The sequence below is a fragment of the Talpa europaea genome (genome assembly GCF_964194135.1).
Source record: "Talpa europaea genome assembly, chromosome: 9".
Taxonomy (NCBI): domain Eukaryota; kingdom Metazoa; phylum Chordata; class Mammalia; order Eulipotyphla; family Talpidae; genus Talpa; species Talpa europaea.
In genome coordinates, this window is record NC_140076.1 from 37698926 (window position 1) to 37717763 (window position 18838).

At 47.3% G+C, this 18838-nt stretch overlaps 1 protein-coding gene across 2 annotated transcripts in view; it reads left to right on the plus strand.

Moving 5' to 3' along the window:
* The window catches only part of SLIT3 (slit guidance ligand 3), a gene marked incomplete at its 5' end in the record, with an annotated part of 602061 nt that overhangs the window by 475383 nt on the left and 107840 nt on the right, over positions 1–18838 (plus strand). For both annotated transcript variants that reach the window (XM_084244368.1, XM_084244367.1), the window contains 3 exons: positions 7826–7897; positions 13588–13659; positions 17165–17236. In XM_084244368.1, the coding sequence (XP_084100494.1) occupies positions 7826–7897; positions 13588–13659; positions 17165–17236 (216 nt within the window). The remainder of the gene's footprint in view (positions 1–7825; positions 7898–13587; positions 13660–17164; positions 17237–18838) is intronic.

Sequence of the window (18838 nt, forward strand, 5' to 3'; positions counted from 1 at the left end):
TGTTCTGTGCCCTAGCTACTGCAAATAATGCTGCACTAAACACTGCATAGGACAGAATTTGTTGAGTTGATGGTTTTAGGTTCTTTGAATAAGATGCCCAAGAGCTGGTTGGACTTTAAAGGCACCATTGATAAGCTAGAAGAGTGATTTTCTAAAGAATGTCTGATTATTACTAAGGTTTTCCTGATAGGAGAGAAAGTGAGAAAAACAAAAACAATGTGATGTTTTTCTATTGAGCAAAAATATTCAATTGAAAGACATATCTTGTAAGTGCACAGACTTAAATATCCTATTACCATTGTTATTCAGAATGCCCTTTATTTTCTAAAATATTGGCACCAGAGTCAGACTCTAGATTGCTACATACATATGTACATGAGTATGTACACATATATACACTTGCATGAGACATATGTTTAATTACCTGTATTATATAATTATAATAGTATGTCTCTATGAATGTGCATTATGTGTTACATGTACACAGGTTCCCTTAATTGGCAAAAGAGAAGGTCTATAATCATCTAGCCTATGAAATCCAAAGTCTGGATCTCACTTGAGTTTTTCCACAAATAAGCAGCCACCAACAAGCAGGTGCTTAAGAGTATAAACCTGTTGAGCTAGGGAGAGCCTCTTTCTGACTCTGGCCCTGCCTTTTAACCAATGGCAAATATCTTTGCTGGGCCTTGGTTGCCTCAATGAAATGGCATCTTCTTAATGTTTCTGGTAGAAGTTAAGTGAGTGTGCTGTTGCCTGCTTAGCATTGTATCTGGCACATGGGGAATACCCTGTGTGAGGGGACTATGTTTCCTTCACCACCATTGCCACTTTTATTTCACAAGGTAAAAAGGTTAGAAATCACATCCTAGGAGTTGGAGCTGCCTGAGGACGCAAACCCCCTGTAGAGCTGGTTCAGTTCTATGGAGGCTGTGATTGAGACAATTGGCTCTGAAGACCACTCACTTGCATTGTGAATTGAACCTGGTGGTAGCTCATCTTCATGCAAATGTATGCAGACATGGAAATATCCATGCTCACAGGACACCCACAGCCTACCAGACAGATGGCCTGGGACTCCTCTGTGATGAAATGAGGCTGAGGCCTCAAGATGATGTGGTTGGGAGGGTCCTGAGAGAGGTGACGGAGAGGACTTTGAGAGGGAAACTTGTTTGTTCCCCAAGGCAAAAAGGCCTGTGCCTGGAGATCTGTGTGTTGGCCTAAAAGTCTTTTAAGCAGTTAGGTGCCTCCTCTTAGTGCTGAGAGAAAAAGAGCAGATGGGGAGGTTGAAAGATGAGAAAAAAGGGAGCAGAGTGTTGAAACTGCAGGATGCACCCCAGGATGATTACAAAGTGTCTGATTTATCATCCATAAGACATCTGAATGTGACTTGTTCTATTTATTCTTGAGAATTCCCCCCTGGTGTCTATGACCACCTATATCATCCCAATTTACCCTTTCTCCTTAGGCATGCTTGGCAGAACATCAGCTCTCCACTCCCTACCCCCAACCCTTAGCCAGTAGTGATCCCCTTAAACCTTGGGAGGGGTTCTTTATGCCCCAACATTTTGGGAGAGAAGGCTATCTCTCATGCAAGGCAATCTGGCTGACTCTTGGATTTTGTTGGCTCAGAGACCTGTGTGCTCTCCCTGTATAGCAGAGCCAGTTTCTCTAAAAATAGCTTTCTTCAGAGAACCCACAGTGAAACGGGTGACTGCAGATTTTCCATGAAACTGAGCCCCCAGCAGTAGCACTGTTCTTGGTGCTCCTGCTATTTCTCTGAACAGGTTCCAGCCTCCAGTAGGGAGAAATTCTGGAAAGAGTCAGAGGCCCACCATATCTTCTGTTCTGTCACCTTTAGCCCACCTTCCTGGATCCTCAAGCCTTGAGAGGGGTCATCTGTGCCTCCAGCCCATTCCCCTCTGTGCCCCACCTTCTGTTTTGCTACATACAACCATGAAGCTCCTTCACTGGCTCCTGTGATCTGGTACTGCAGGTGAATGGAGCTGAATGCTGAAGGCTGTGGATGACTTCAATGTCAAGTCATAAGTGAAAGCATCTAGGGGAGAAGGTAACCCCACTCCACTTGACCTCCTCTCAACCTCACAGTTTATCTGGGATAGAGAGATGAACTCTAGTTTATCTGCTCAACAAAAGTATATATTCCCAGTATACTGTTTGCCATGAAAGAGAGAGCGAACCAAATAAACAGCCAGTAGCACAAAACTGCTAGAGGACTCTAGAAATCCTCACCAACATTAGTGATTCTGGAAATGTTCTGAGACACCAGGTTTCTGGGGGGCTGCCACGTGGAAGGAGGGGACAGGTAGCATAAAGGGGAAACTGATCAGGCAGCACAATAGTTCAGGATAGAGCCTTGGGATACATAGTCCCAGATCTACCTCTCCCTTTGGGCACATTTTTTACCATCTCATGCTTCACTCCATTCCCTACTTTGCAAAATGGGACTCTTGATACCAACTAGAGATTTCCCATGAAGATTAAACAAAATAATGCAGAGAAATTAGCACCAAGCTTAGAAGCAACAAAGTAGAATCCAAAGAGAAAAAACTTCTGCACCTATATGCCTATAGAACAAATGAAATGAAGAAGTCTCAAGTTCCCATACTATTCTTCATGTATTTTTTTCCCATGATGACTAAGAAAAAATTTCTCTTTTTGATGGCATCTGGACAAATCTAGTTTGAGGTCTGTGCCTCTACTTCCTGCAGGTAATGCCAGGTTCTGCAAAACAGATGAGGCATGACTCATGTCACACAGACCCACATTCCTCATTCTTGCAGTCAACCAAACATATAAGCTCAGTAGGTGAATTTAAGACTCACTGCCCTTCTGAAGCATCCCCAGAAGGAAATGTAAAGAAAGGGAGGGACCAGAATGGGCCCAACCCAGAAGTGAGCCCAGAATACAACCTTGTAGAGAACTGGAAAGAGCGAAGCATCAGGAGCTGCCTCTCGGGACTCTTGAGTTTTCTGTTCTCTAATCAAATCCAGGATGACTTTGGGGAAGAATAAATGTAGAATTCCCTTCCTTCAGCAGGATCTGGGCTTTCTGACCAGAGATCCAAGTCAAGGGTAGACTAATATGGGAAAGAGTGAAGAATCACTCTCAAAAAGGGGCTCCTGGAGCGGGGGGAATGCAGGAGAGCCTCGAGGCTTAGAACATAGACATTCAATTCTGACCAACCTAGGTTCAAGTCTATTCTGTAGATCTCTGTTTAGATAAATTGGCCCTTCCCCCTCAAAATGAGATTTCAACAATACTACTCACTTTGTAGTACTGTTGAAGGAATAAAATGAGCCAACTGGTGAAGAGCTGTCTCTGACACATGAAAAACCCTCGGTAAATTGGTGTTTGCCATGATCGACACTTGGCCACACCACCACCAACATGCCCACCCAGTTCTAGAACCTCTTTATCAGGTCACTGGCAGCCATGGCCCCTGGACCAGCTGTGCCCCTGCCAGTCTTTCTGGTACTGTGTTGACTTATGGATTGCTAGAAACATATTGTGTTCAGTTGCATGTTTGCAGATGACAGATCATTAAGGAAGCACCAAGGAACTAGGGCAAATCAATGCGGAGTGCAAATGGCTGAAATCCCCACCAGATATTGCTGTTGTTTTTACTGGTGCTGGCGGATGCTCAGATGTTTGATTTGTGTGTTTGTTTTTATGCAAGTTCTATTAAGTCCATTTGCAGCCTGAAGAATGTTTGCAAGACAAAGAAAGATACATGTGCCAGTTAAGACAAACCTAGACCAGCTGGTGACTTCAGACACATCCCTACATGTGACAGGTTTTGCTGATGCTTGTGCTGCTTTTTGCTCTTCACATTGGATTTTTGTCACTGGAGTATACACCTTTGCAGGCTCATTCCAGGCTATGGGGCTGGACTGTGCGTAAAACCTGCCAGGGGTAGGTGTGTGCCTTTACACGCACACACACATGCATACACACACATTAGTCTCACTGCCTACAGAGAGGGGCCATTTTTCTGAGGATGAGCAATGACTGAGAGTGGAGAAGGCTGAGCACCAATGACATGCAATAAAGCTCAGTGACTGCAGTTCAGGTTTTTGAATTAGATGAACTTGGGTTTGAGTCCCAGCTGTAACTCTTCTTGACTTAGTGAATTTGGACAAGTGACTTAACATTCTCAGAGTAGCCTCCATTTCCTCATGTTTAAAGTGGGCATGGTAATAAATAGGATCTGCCTTTCAGAGGGATAAGTGTTAAGTTTGACCAACTGTGTAAAACTCCTAGTCCAATAAACACCTTAGGAGCGCCTGTTACTGTAGTTGTTAGCACTTCCTGTAATAGTTGTCCCTACATTGCCTTAATTTGACATGCAGGCGTACCTCATTTCATTGCACTTTGCTTTATTAGGCTTTACCAAAATTGCTGTTTTTACAAATTGAAGGTTTGTGGCCACCCCACATCAAGCAAGTCCATCAATGTCATTTTTCTAAGAGCACAAACTCGTTGCTTGTCTCCATGTCACATTTAATTAAAGTCTGTATATTGTTTTTAGGCATTATGCTATTACACACTTAATAAGCTACAATATAGTGGAGACATAACTTTTGTATGCCAGGAGTTTGTGCGACTCACTTGACTGCAGTATGTACTTGGTGGTGTTGTTCTGGAGCCAAACCTACCATTTCTCCGAGGCTTGCCTGCATGCTGACTATTCACAATGATCCCTCCTGCCCTGTGGGACAGGAACATAAGAAGCAAAGACAAAAACCACCCCCAGACCATGCAAGTCTAAGAGTCCAGGATGCGCAGCAGTGGATTAACAGGCTCAGACTGGGATTCTTTGTTCTTTGTTCAAAAACCACACCTTTGCACTCTCTTTGTGTCTTTTGTATAGTCACATCAATTTGCCATCTTCCCTCCATCCCTACAGTCTTTTTACTGAGCTGACTTCTGCATGATGTCTCAGAAGTGCTTTAATGCCTTCTGCCTCTCTGTGACTCTGAGAAAACCCGCTTTAGTCTCTGGACCTCAGTTTTCTCATTTTCAAAAAAGAGGGAGAGGCAGCAATTCCAATGCAGAGAAACAGAGGGTTTACTTCTGCCACTCAGTAGCTTTGTCACTTGGGACAGGTTATTTGATCCCTCTAGGTTTCATTTTCCCCATCCAACAAATGAAGCCAACACTGCTTACCTCACGAGGACAAGGATCACAAGATATGACAGGCATATGTGAACTGGACTGCGTCGGTGATCACTCTGCTTGTTTATTATGTTACTATAAAATGTGGTTCTTTGCTGGACTGTCTCAGTTGGTCTCTATCACCAGAACCTGTATCACTTGGGCATGTTGACTCCTCCCTCCCTCCCTTCTTGTACCCATCACTAAAGTGGAAGTTAATTGATCATGAACTTCTGGGATAGCAGCTAACCTTATGCCTGCCACCGACCTGAGCTGCCCTGGCTCTTGGCTTGCACCTGGCAGCCATGGATGCTGTTGCCCAGGCTGAGGGGTTTGCCATCGTTACAGTCTGTGGCTCTCTCCAAAGGTGTCATCTTGCTGCCATCCCTTGCCAGAGGAGCAGGTGAATCACAGGATTCCTGGAGAGCTTTGCCACCTGACTGACAGCCCTAGGGACCCATGAAACTGCTGCCTTGGCTGAGAAATCCCTGCTGAACTCTGCTCAGCTGGAAACAAAAATGCCCTTGGAACTTCTCAGTCACGGCAGCCAGCCCAGAGTCTGCTGCCACTCTGGGTGGCTGAATCTAATACAGTGTCTGAGACCCAGTGATTCACCATGAGCCAGCCAGCCCCCTGTGCAGTGAGCCTGTGTCCATATGCGCCACAGAGCACTCTCCCCGCCCCCTCCACCCAGCCACAAAGACTTGGTTAACAGACCGTGGTGGGCTCATTTGTAGACTGTATTCGTCCAGCAGCCCAGAAAGATCTGTCCCGATGCTCCCTCTCGCCCCTCCCCTGCCTGTTCTCTTTCTCCCCCCCCCCCCAGCCCTCCCTTCTTTTGGCCTGGAGAGTGATTTGTCTGTGTTATGGGTCCGCCTGACAAACCATCCCACATTAGCAGCTGAGATGTTGTTTGAAATGGGAAAATTGCTGGCAAACTGCTCCATTAGCGGTCCCAGTAACAAATACTCTGTTCCCCCAATGAAGATGAGATCGCAAGGCACAAATTAATACGACTGTCTCCCTCACTCTGCAGCAGGAATTACTCTTCAAGATGAATGGGTTCATCCCAGCCAGAAATGTGCATCCGCTAGCTAGATGTAGCCTGTCTGCTCCCACAGCTCCCCCGCCCCTCTCTCCTCAGCACACCTATTCTTGTGTCTTCGCGTGGAGGGTTTGGGGAGTATCCATGCCAAATAAGGAGGTGATGAAAAGATCCGGACCTTGGAGAAAAGGGAGATGGATGAGGATGAGAGGCTGAGTCCTCTGCCTGGCCTGGGGCCTCATCCATCACCTCTAATTGAGGCCCCGCCTCTCACTCAGGCCTATTTCCCACCACACCTGGTCTTGGGATGGAAAGTCATTTGGGAGATGAAAGAATAAAGAATCAAGTGTGCCTGCTCCTTCCACCCCCACAGCCCCTTCTCTGCCAGGGAAGTCTGTGCCCTGGGCCTACAGCCTCTCTTGTTCTTCCCAGAGTAATAGGAAAGAGGGGGAAGCATTTTGGAAAAGTCCCTAAGGTGGTAAAGCCCAGGGGATGGTCCAGCTGGGGTCCTGGAGTCTCCAGTATGTCAAGGAGATAGTTTGATGGATGTCAGGCTGGAAGGTAAAGACATGAGGGCTCTTTCTCCACATATCAGAAAAGTCCATGGAAAAGCCCAGAATTGAAGTGGGCCATTGTCATTTCTGCCCATTCATCATCCCATGGGCAGTGTGGAGTTTTCAATGGTGACTGGTTCTGTGACAGCTGGCTTTGCTAGCCATGGCCCATTTCTTTTTACTTTTTTTTTTTTTTGAAATTTATTTCCAGCTTTATTGGATGTAAAATTGACAAATAAAAATGTATACATTTAAAATATGCAATTGTTTCGCTATCCATATACATTGGGAAGTGATTGCTATAGTCAAATTGGTTAATGTCTGTCACCTTAGGTAGTTACCATTTTGGGAGTGTCTGATGAGAGCATTTAGATTGACACTCAGGGGCCTCCCTGGTGGCACAAGGGGTTAAGCACTGCATTATGAAGCAATTCGCAGCCTCTGCAGCCTGAGTTCGAGCCCTAGCAGGCCAGGGAGCAACCCACATGGCACACCAGACCTCTCCTGACACGCCCACTACTCCCCTCAGCAGTGTACTTCGGTCATTCTGCCTGTTCTGTTCCCCACTCTGTCTCTGGTGAATCCTCTCACCCCCCGCATCTCTGGCCTTTACCCCAGCTCTTGTATGCATAAATAAATAAATCTTTAGATCGACACTCAGCAAATGTCAAGTATATGATATGCAATATACAATATAATAAGACATTAAGATCATGCTATATGCTAAATCTCTCCTTTTACTTTTCTTTCCCTTTGACTTTTTCAGCTCACCATTTGGTTACTTCCAAAAGCTTTTTCTGAAGAAGCTACAAAAACAGCTTATAAAAAGCAAGAACCAAAAATCCTCATGGAGAAGTCATCTTTTCTGGCTCTCTCTCAGGGGAGTTAGACCCTGGGGTGGTTGTACCATATCCCCCCAAAAGTAGACTCTCTGGCTTTTGCAGTGTTTGCTGGATCTTCAACCAAGAATGGGTGCTGGGGGAGGCCACTCTGTCCTCAGGCACTCCACAGCCAACCAATGTTTAATTGACTCCTCTGCTCTATTTCCCAGACGCCTGGAACAGAACTCCATCAAATCCATCCCTGCTGGAGCCTTCACCCAGTACAAGAAACTGAAACGAATGTGAGTTTCCTCTAAGGAGAAATGAACCCAAATGATTTCAGATGGGTGGGTGGGCAGGGGATATGTCCTGTGTAGTGGGCAGCCTGCCTCATTCCTCCGTCCTCCTTCTTGTCTGAGTAGGAATGCACTCCTAAAATTGGGAGGTGAGGCTCAGAAGTGTTGCTTTCAGAAGATGAGGTGTGGGGGCTCAAAGAACCTCAACAGCTAAGGGCTTCCCTGATAGAGTGAAGTCCAGTGATCTGGGAGGAGGACTAAGTTGTCCTTAAAAACCCGCACCACCATTTTTGGGCCTCCCCAGTGGCGCAGCGGGTTGAGCGCCATGCTGTGAAGCTCTCTGCAGCGCTGGTTCAATTCCCAAGTGGCCAGGGTGATACCCACATGGTGCAGCAGACCTCTCCTGCCTCACCCTCTCCTCCCCTTAGCAGTGTCTTCGGTCCATCTGCCTGTTCTGCTCCCAGCTCTGTCTCTGGTGAATTCTCTCACCCTCCTGCGTCTCTGACTGTACCCCAGTTCTTGTATAAATAAATAAATCTTAAAAAAAAACCCACACCACCATTTTTATTGTCCCCTGTTGATGGTGTGTGGGCCTCAAGTAGGAGCTTCAGCAGAGGAGTGACAGCAATCTCTATCATTCTATAGCACTGCCACCAACATCCTCACAACCACGCACACATTTTAACAAATACTTAGTGCAAGGTCATTGTGTATAAGAACACAGACACTCTGTGGCTAGAGCTATGATGCGAAATGAAGTCTGCTCTTATAAATTCTAGTGGGAGAATATTGAGAAGTATTAGAATATGACCCAGGAAGTGAAAGGAATAGAGGGTGGGTGGTCTTTTAGGTGGATCTTCCTACGACAGTCTCTCTGTGCAGGTGACCAGAGGGAGTGAGGGGTGAGTCAAAGAAGAGCATGGAAACGCCCTAGAAGCTTGGCCTGCAGAAGACAGAGGAGGAGGGGAGTGGGTGAGGGGAAGCAGTAGGGAACGTGTTGGAGAGGTAGGCAGCAGCCAGGTAGAAAGGGATCCATGGACCCTTCAGACCATAATAAGGACTCTATCTACTTTCCAAGTGAGACTAGGAGTCCTGGAAGGTACTTACTGACAACACGTGACTTGCCCATGATCATCTCCAACACCCCCATCACCACCACTACGTGTTATCCATCAATGCCTGGTGATACCTACACAGCGATGGCTTTCCCCTGGGCACCATGGGCAGCATCAGCACCCTCATCCTTGCCCTCATCCTGTCATTGTGGCCATATCCTCCCCACCCTCAGCACTGCTCTGTGAGTCTGGGCTGGACACCCTGGCAGAAGGCTGGTGGGGTTCAGAGATCACCCACTATTACCCTACTTAATACTTTCCATCATAGAAATTAAGAATCTGGCAGGAGATTGCTATCCCTTTACCAGGCTAAGAATTCATCTATTACAGCCCAATAACCAGCATGCTGTTTCTTTCCACTCACTCACTCTCTCTGGCCCCCCACTGAGAAGAGAGAGAGAGAGAGAGAGAGCGAGAGAGAGCGCAGAGGTAGAGTTATCTGTGGACTCCATCTTGATTCATTGACTTCCCTTGAGTAGGAGGGCCCCCATTAAAGAGGTTAAGTGTCTTCTGACTCCTTTTATGTTAAAATAAACATCCCTGTGAAACAGTGGCATTGGTAGGCTTTGCCCTCAGATCTCAGGAAGCCAGCTTCCCATCTCCCTGGAAATCCAAACCAAACACAATTTTCTTCTGGTACAATTCCAGAAGTGAAGACCAGCATAGTGAGCCAGCCCTGAGCTCGTCCTCCTTCCCTCCCCTTGGCAGCCTTCCTGCTGGAGAAGCTGTATAAATATAGGCCTTAATATTTAAAACCTTGGACCATTAATCTCCTGTTCTCCCTGCTTCCCCAGCTCACACTCCATAGCCAACCCCCCCAATTCATTTTTAAAGCCCAGCTTGATTATGCAGCCAGATAGTAATTTCAATGAAAAATGACAAGTCCAGTCCCTGCCCCAACCTATAGCTCTTGCATGATTTAAGTTACTGCTCTCATTTTTTGTGAAGTCCAGGTAATTTAGAGCGTGGCTGTGTTTTACTGTCCTTTCTCCATCCTATCAGAGTTGCGTGATCTGTACATTCAAAATTCATAAGGCCTTAGTCACGACCTGGAAAATGCATTTAATTTTTTATCACTTCTGATGCTATTGATATTTATTATGATGCCTTTTTTTCCCCACCAAAGGGAGGGCAATGGGGAAGAAAGTCCACTTTTAAATGTTGCAACTAACTTCAGAAACCCAGACGGAAGTACAACAACTTAGGAGAAGCAGGATCACTGCTTGAGAATAGATTTTAAGACTCTAAATGTGAATTCTTCCTGGGTGAACATGACCAGTTTATCTCTAGTAGGAAGAAGTTCCCCTGTATTAAGATTGAACCCCATCCTGCTGTTAGCACAAGGGGAAAAAATTCTCCCTGAATGAATCACTTTGTCCCCATTTCTAGCACTCAGGTTAGAAAAGCACTTCTAGGTGAAAACAAGTTTGAAAGTAGAGAAGACATCGGTAGGGGAGACATTGAGAGCATTTGACGGTAGGGGGGACGTTGAGAACACCCCTTGGTCTTACAGGCCGGTTAACTGACAGCATGACCCTTGAGGGCCCACCCTATGTTGTTTGACCAATTGGAGTATTGAACGCTTCACTTACATGCTCTCAGTTTCCCTCCGGTTCCAGGACTTCCTACTATCTCAGGCTCATCATCCTTGCTGAGCCCTATAAGCCCTTGAATTTGCCATCTCTGTTTCAATAGCCTGCAAAGGCCATCCACCTCTTGGTTGTCCAGTTTATAAGCCCCGGGGGACAAGGGTGGATCTGAGATCAACCAGATTCTGAAACACTCTGACTTAAAGTGACTTGGGACCACCTACCTGAAGATCCCTTGGAGAGATGTCACATACAACTTCAACCCCAGTTCCCCAAACCACAACTCAGACTCTCTGCACATGTATTTTAATAATATATCCAAGAAGTATAGGAACCGGGCCTCCCCGGTGGCGCAGCGGTTGAGTGCTGGGTTGCGAAACTGCGCGCGGCCTCTGCGGCACCAGTTTGATCCCCGGCTGCTCCCCGGCCACCGGAGGAGGGTCCCACATGGCGCGCAGACCTCTCCTGCCGCCCGCTGCTCCCCTCAGCAGTGTACTTCGGCCCTTCTGCCTGCTCTGCTCCCCGCTCTGGCTCTGGTGAATTCTCTCACCCTCCCGCACTTCTGACTGTACCCAGTGCATGTATAAACAAAACAAACAAACAAACCAGCAAACAAATAAATAAAGCATGCCTCTATTAAAAAAAAAAAAATTAAAAAAAAAAGAAGTGGATTTCTTTTAAAAAAAAAAAAAAAGTATAGGAACCACTGCTCAAGAGCCACTCAAGTGCCCAGAGCCTTCTCTAGCACCACCCGAGTGGCCTGGGAGAGGGCAAGCATGGCCAGGGGGAGCAGGCGACCCCTCCCCCGGCCTGTCTTCCCACCCGGTGCCCCTGCATCCATTGCAGTGAAATGGAAGGCAGTTTGAGAGGCCAGCTCTGTACCTACATAGCTGTCCAGTCCCTCGTGTCTCCAGGTCCCTCACCTCTCAAACCTGCTGTTTCCTTCTTGCAAAATTTAGAATTAAGACAAAGTAACCACCAGGGTCAATTCCCAGCTTCTCCAATTTCCACTCCCTGCCATCTCCAAAACCCTTCATGTCGTAACCAGGGCCAGGTTTGAAAGTCCATTTGTGGCCTAAAAGCCAACGTGTCAGGATAACGCTCAAACAGAAAGCTTGCTCTTGCACGGTAGATGTCTAAATACCTTTTTTTTTTTTTAATCAGTTTTTTTTTTGTTTGTTTTTGTTTTTGTTTTTTTTATAGAGGCATGTTTATTTATTTGTTTGTTTGTTTGTTTGTTTTGTTTATACATGCACTGGGTACAGTCAGAAGCGCGGGAGGGTGAGAGAATTCACCAGAGCCAGAGCGGGGAGCAGAGCAGGCAGAAGGACCGAAGTACACTGCTGAGGGGAGCAGCGGGCGGCAGGAGAGGTCTGCGCGCCATGTGGGACCCTCCTCCGGTGGCCGGGGAGCAGCCGGGGATCGAACCAGCGCCGCAGAGGCCGGGGGCAGCTTCGCAACCGAGCGCTCAACCGCTGCGCCACCGGGGAGGCCCAGATGTCTAAATACCTTAAAGGGACATCCCACCATCAGGAAACAGAAAGGCCTGGTGTTCTCATTAGTGGGATCTGAACACAGACCCTGGGCACTTGCCTGAAATACTTGGCTAAGCAGTCACCCTAAGGGCCAACAAGATTAGGATAATCCGAGGCATTTGTTTGTTAAGACCCTGAGGTGAAAATAGAGCTGCTAAAGAAAAGCCTGGTGTAAGCCAGTAAGTGTGTGAGCACAATCTCAGATTTCTTAGAGGCCATCTCACTGGCTAAAGGGCTGCGCCTGATAGCAGTGCCTAAGAAGTCTTAGCCTGTGAAGTGTCTTTCAACTTACAGGCTTTGGAAACAGGGAGGGAAACGTGCAGAGGCCCTGGCAAACATGGTCCCGTTGCCCTCTTGAAGGCCCTTAGAAGGAGGAGAGAAACAGGTGGAGGATATGTGTAAGAGGCAGGGGGCCAGATGTCTGGCCTCACTGGAGGCAATTGCCTGGGAATCTGCTTAGATGAACTTTCTTCTCCATAGTCCCTTGTCTCCTCTTGTTGACCTGCCACCACCCCAGTGCCCTCCTTCTACACAGAGCAAAGACCCATTGATGTATTTCATTTAAATGAGCTGTTGTTGCTGGAAGTTGGAGCATCTCCCCTTCCAGTGATAGGAGCCGAAGGCTGTGCCTGAGCCAGTGGCTCTGGGAGGAAGTCTTCCCCCTCAGTAAAGTGCCTTCAGCAAGAACAAGAGGCCAGCACCCCGAAGTCACTGGATTGCTGGAAAATGGGCAGCCTCTGGGTTAGGGGGAGGCCTCTGCACCAGTGAGAGTAGGTGAGCTGCCTCTTAGTCCAGCATCTAAGGGTCTGAACACACAGCATACCCCTTGCTCATGTTACCCCAAAGCCCTGGACATCAATGTGCTGGGCTGGCTTCTGTCTGAGGAGCACTTCCACCGACAAATCCTTGTCTCTAAGCTGGCAGGTGAGAATCTCATGATGCACTACGTCACACGGCCTGGACAGTTCACTGAATGAGACACTGCAGCCACTGCTCCAGACCTCCTTGCAGGAGATGAAATGACTTGGGACTTCTGGGGAGAAAAATAAGTACTGACTGAGGCACATGGCAAGAAAAGGATGCTTCTGGCCTGTGCCTGGATGGAACAGGGCCCTGCTTCATTTCAGTTCTCTTTGCTTGCTCACACGACCTACGGCAAAGCCTTAATTGGTCTACAAAGTGAAGGCGCACATGTGCCCAGCCATATGTCAAAGTCAAGTTATGGATGGCAAGCGTTCTTTGGAAGCCAGGAAGAGTGATAGGAAGATAGTGTATTTTATCACTAGGCAATTGAACTGAGCGGTCTTTACACCCCTTCTCTTGCACGATGAATAACTAAATTAATGGGGTGGTTCAATCTCAGCATTTTGCATACCTGGAACACAGGGCTGGCACTTGGGAGGGGCTGTGTCACACCTCTGGGCCCTGTGCTCAGTCTCTGCCTTTGCTGCTTTCAGAGATATCAGCAAGAACCAGATATCGGACATCGCTCCAGATGCCTTCCAGGGGCTGAAGTCACTCACATCACTGTAAGTGGGAAGCCCAGTTGCACAGGGAAGGCGGGGTGGTGGGGGGAGGTGTCCATATTTCTCAGGAGGTGTTTATCAAGGCTTTATGTTCCCTCACACACTTGTGGCAACCTGGTAAAAGAAACAAATATTTCTTCAGGGGAAATTGATCTCGGGGAATATTTCTACAACCCAAATGCATTATTTTTATTGATTAAGTGCCCAGCAGCCTTCCCAGTTATTGGCTTCTAATTCAAATGCATCTTCTGCTCTAACCGCACACCCCCTCCCGCCCCATACCTTGGCAGGCTCTCTGGGGAGAGGGAGGGAGAAAATCATAGTATGTGTTTATTATCGACAAGCCCATTTTGCCCCATTTCTGTGGCCTCGTCAAGGGAGGAGCTAATTTTCTTTCCCTATTTTAAGACTTTTTTTCCAAACCTCCAACCTCTGGATCATTGTTCTGAGAAAGCCTCAGCCCAATCCTATGAGCCCTTCCCTTTCTCTGATTTTGAAACTGGAGGGCAGCCTATTGGGCTCACCAGGGACTCAGAGACCCAGAGGAACAGGAAAGCATGGGACTTTGTCCTTAATCCATCAGGGACTCGCCATGTGATGTCGTGAACATCCTCAGAGGCAGAAGGGGACAGTGGTACCTCCCCTGCCTGTCACATATCCCACAACTATGTTTGCATGATAGCATGGTCTGGCCATACATATTGCTCACTTACTAGGTAGGATGTAATGTACATGTGGGAGCCTTGGTAATTTCATCCTCATTACAACCTTGTCTTCACCTGTCTTTTCCACTTGAAAAAAATTGGACTGTCTAAACTCCACACAGATAGGAAGATTTTATTTGTTTTATCTCTCTTGGCCCTGGTTGAACCTCTGGTCCATTAAGCTGTACCTAGAACATAGTTATGGCACACAAGCTCACATACATACACACACACATACTCCCAAATCTTGTTGAGTCATTAACTCTTAACTTTTCCAAGGCCACTGGTAACAAGTGAGAGGCAAGATTTGGACCCAGGCAGGCTGATTCCACAAACTCCTGAGATAATGTGAAAAATATAAGCTACTAAAGGCAGCCTTGGTTGATATTATTTATATCACTTGGTGACCTGCCCCCGTTTGCAAGGGTGAAGATGCTCAGCAGCATCCTGCCTGGGCTTTTCTGTTCTGTGCAACCTGTTTGCTTGATGTGTGCAGGCACAGGTAACCAGATACACGTTTTCCTCCACCTGCCCCGTCCCCCTGGGAAAGGACTGAAGACTGGGAAGTCTCTCCATTCAGCTGTTGCCTGCTGCCTGCAGAGTAAATTAGTTTCATTTATCGAATAGAACATCTGGCTGGGATATCAAAGGCAGGATTTGTATGTGAGATTAGTGTCTGCTTATTGTGCTGAAGATCACAGAGGAGAAGGGGGAGCAGCTGTCTGTCATCAGGTTCCTGTCCCTGCCCCCACCCTGTTCCCATTGTCTGGTGCCCCTCTATTGGGATCTGAGAACAGTCTAAAGACAATGAGATTCTTCTGGTCCTGTCAGAAAGAAAATTCAGAATCTGGCTACTAACCATGGAATTGCCATGCCGTTAGCCAATTCTGGATGATATTGGGCATTGTTAAAGTGAAGTGCCTCTCACCCCCATCTATGCACTTATTCACTCACTAAGCACCTGCTGTGTACTGAGCAGTATTATAGGCACTGAGAATATGCCCCTGGAAGAGATAGACAAGACCCTTGGCCTCGTGGAGCTTACATTGAAACCAAACTGAGAGATGGCTGAGTTAAAGGCAGGAAAATCTTTCACTCATTCAACAAATATTAATTATGCTGGACCCTGTTGGGTTTTCAGCCTTTCAGCTCAGGGTCCCAGCCTTTAGCAAGCCATGTAATGTCACCACACTCGTGGAACCGACATTCAAGGTGGCTGGAGGAGTGCACAGAGGAAATTGTAAAAGTAAACCAGTCTATAAGTTTTATACTGTGGCATTGAGAAAAGTGCTATGAAGAAATAAAAATAGGGCTACAGGTGGTGAAAACCATCAACATATTCAGAAGAAACTTTCCAAGGAAGAGAGAGATGGAAGAAAGTGGTCAGGAAAGTGTTCTGAGGGGAAGCCAGGGTCCTCTCCACCCAGGTGCCCCGAGGGAGAAGCACAGCCCAGTTCAGCCTGCTGGAGGCTTCCATAAGGAGATGTGATGGGTGTTGCAAGCACCCTGCCCCAAACCCCAGCCCCACTCTACCCCTCCAGCTTCTGCTCCACTGGAGGATCTGACATCAGCCAAGACCAGCAGATAGTGGCGTTACCATATTTGGCACAGTGAGCTCTAGAAATTAATATGAATTACAAATGTGAGCCTGAGCCATCATGCTGATTTTTATTTAGTCATTAATTTGTTGAAACATTGATGAAACACACCCGCAGGCTGAGCAAGAAGCTCACTCTTCACTCCTGGTGCAACTGGAAAGTGGGGGACGGGGGGGGGGGGTAGGGGGCTGGGGGAGGGTTACCACTCCCATTTACCACTTCCTGGTCCTATTATTTTGCCTCCTCTAAGATGCACTGTGACCTGAATTTGCAGTAGGATTTTGGGCAATTCATTGCCTTTCAAGGCTTAAGAGGGAATCAAAAAGGAAAACAAAACCCTCCTATGCTCACTTACCTCCATCTCAGAGGAGGCTGGACCTGAGAGGCTGCAAAGTCTATGCCCTGGAGGAGAAGGAAAGAGGCCAGCAGCATCTTCAGTGCCTATGCTCAGGGCTAGCAGGATCCACAGGGTGATGGGGTGCAGAGGCCTGTCCCATAGACTCCTTCCCCAAGCCTTGTAAGACACCAGAGCCTGACCCATGAATGGCAGACAAGAGAGCGCCACTGGGGGTTTGAAAGAGAAAAGGATAAAAGAATCGGGAGTTCCTGGAGCTCAAGGCATAGGAAAAATGGCCTGTGCTCTCAAAGCTTCCCTCACTCCCAGATAATAGTCCCCCACTCCCAGTTTTTCCTGAGAGCTAGTCCTTGACCCTGGGCATCTGGATTGGGCCCCAGACACCAAAAAGCCCCGTCTAGATGGATGATTAAAGGACTCAGCTCAGGGATTCCTAGGATGCAAGGGGATAAAAAAGGAAACATTCTATAGGCAGGCCACAGTCTGATCAATACCCATTGAAGACGAGAAGACACGGCCCGGCCGGCTTCCCACACATCTTATTTATTGCTGGTATGTGAGTCATCTTAGCTGCTCAGGGAGACACCACAAAGGAACTGCTTCTTCCTATTGTGGATTATTTATTGAGCTGGGCCGCCAGGAGTGAAAAAATGGAGCCCATTTCTCCTGGCCTGCCGGCCAACCTCTCCCTCCAGCCCTGGCCTGCTGTCTCACTGGTGAGAAGGGAGGCAGGCAGGGAAGAGACATTCGAAGAGTCCCTGCTTCCTGGAGTTGACCAAAGGGGTGGCCACGCACATGAGTGGGTCCCAGAGGTCTCATATCCACGCTGACCACTCTCTTAAATTTTTCAGGGTTCTCTATGGGAACAAGATCACCGAGATCGCCAAGGGACTGTTCGACGGGCTGGTGTCTCTACAGCTTCTGTGAGTGACTGCTGTTTGTGTCTCTGGGGCTGCTTGCTCCCCTGCAAACTTGGAGTTGTACTCTGTTGAGTCTTCCTTCGACTTTATATACACCCCAAGGGAAAAGAAATTCTGAGCTGTCTACCCCTCACCTCCATCACCTCTTATTGGCAGAGGGAGGCCAAGTCAACGTGAACTGTCTACTAAATGATATAACCCAGGTGCCTGGCCAGAGTCACTAGCCACAGGTTCAGAGGCTAGAAATTCTGTAAGCATTGAACCTTACAAGGAGAAGCATCTTGCAGGGGCTGTGCTAGGAACTGAGAGAACTAAAATATGCACACAACCTATTTCAGTACTATAGCTGAAACAGAGCTTCTCATAGACATGTGACCTTGAAGAATGGTGGGGTGGAGGGATGAAATAATTAGAGAAGAGCATAATCAGTCACTGATGTGACTCTATCTAGGTAAGATATAGCTAAGGGGGGAAGTGTTTATTTAATTTAAAGGAAGATTTGTTGCCTTGAATTTTAAGCTCTAGGGTTATTTATTTGCAGTTATTTCATTCTGGTCATTTGCACTTAAATGTTTGAAGAAGATAATTGAACTCTGATGTAGAGAGGGAAGGAAAGGAATTTAGTTCACCCTGTGTTTTGAGATTTTATGATGCAGGAGAATTATCTCTGGTTTGTGGTAGGTGTTCTTAGCAGCTGCACACGTGTACTATATGTATGGGGGTGGGGATGTATGCGTGCAGACTCGTGTCTGCTTGGCGACCATCACAATTCCTATTGGAGTTAGAAATTGAGCTTAAATATCCCGTGAGCAATGCAGAATACCAAATCTCAGAGAGGTATATAATTTTCCTTCAGTCACACAGCAAAACAGATTTGATAACTGGTGTGGCGCTTACGTGGTCCTGTGGCTTAGAAGGCTCACAGAGGTGTGCATCTGAGGATGGGCAGGGGTGTGTGTGTGTCTGTATCTGTCTGTCTGTCTCTGTCTCTTTGTAAACTCACCTGCAATGACAGGCAGTGAGGATGGGGCCTGGAGCCTCCGTGCTGTCAATGTGCAGGTAAGCAAAGCTGTAGACCAGGCAGTCCAGCTGGGTCTCCAAATGAGTGAGAGGCTAGGACCAAGGATAAGAGGGGAAGGTTGGCATCATATCACACAGGGTAACACCCAAGGGTGTTTCAAGAAAGAGGAAGTGAGACTTTTCCTCCAGCCATTCACTTCTCCCATCTTTACCCCCTACCTTGCACATATCCTATAACACTCAGCCCCAGACAGATGCTTCTTGGACCGTACAGTAATGTCGCACAGAGTCACCCAGCTAGTTTGAAGGAAACACACCCACATAGCAATAGTTAGGCTTGTTTTGATGAAACTGAAAGGAAAAGAAAGAAAATTCTGTATCTTTTTCTCTGCACTCATACCCCACCCCCACCTCTGCCTCCATGCCTGTCACACTGTGTGTGACTCTGTGTGGGCATATTTGTGTTCAAAGGCCCCAGCCCTCAATGGACCTCTAAGGCTGTTTGTTAGCATGGCACGCCAGGGCTCTGCAGGGAGCTGGGTGTTTCACAGATGGTGTCCTTTGCTTGTAGCAAAGAAGCTATAA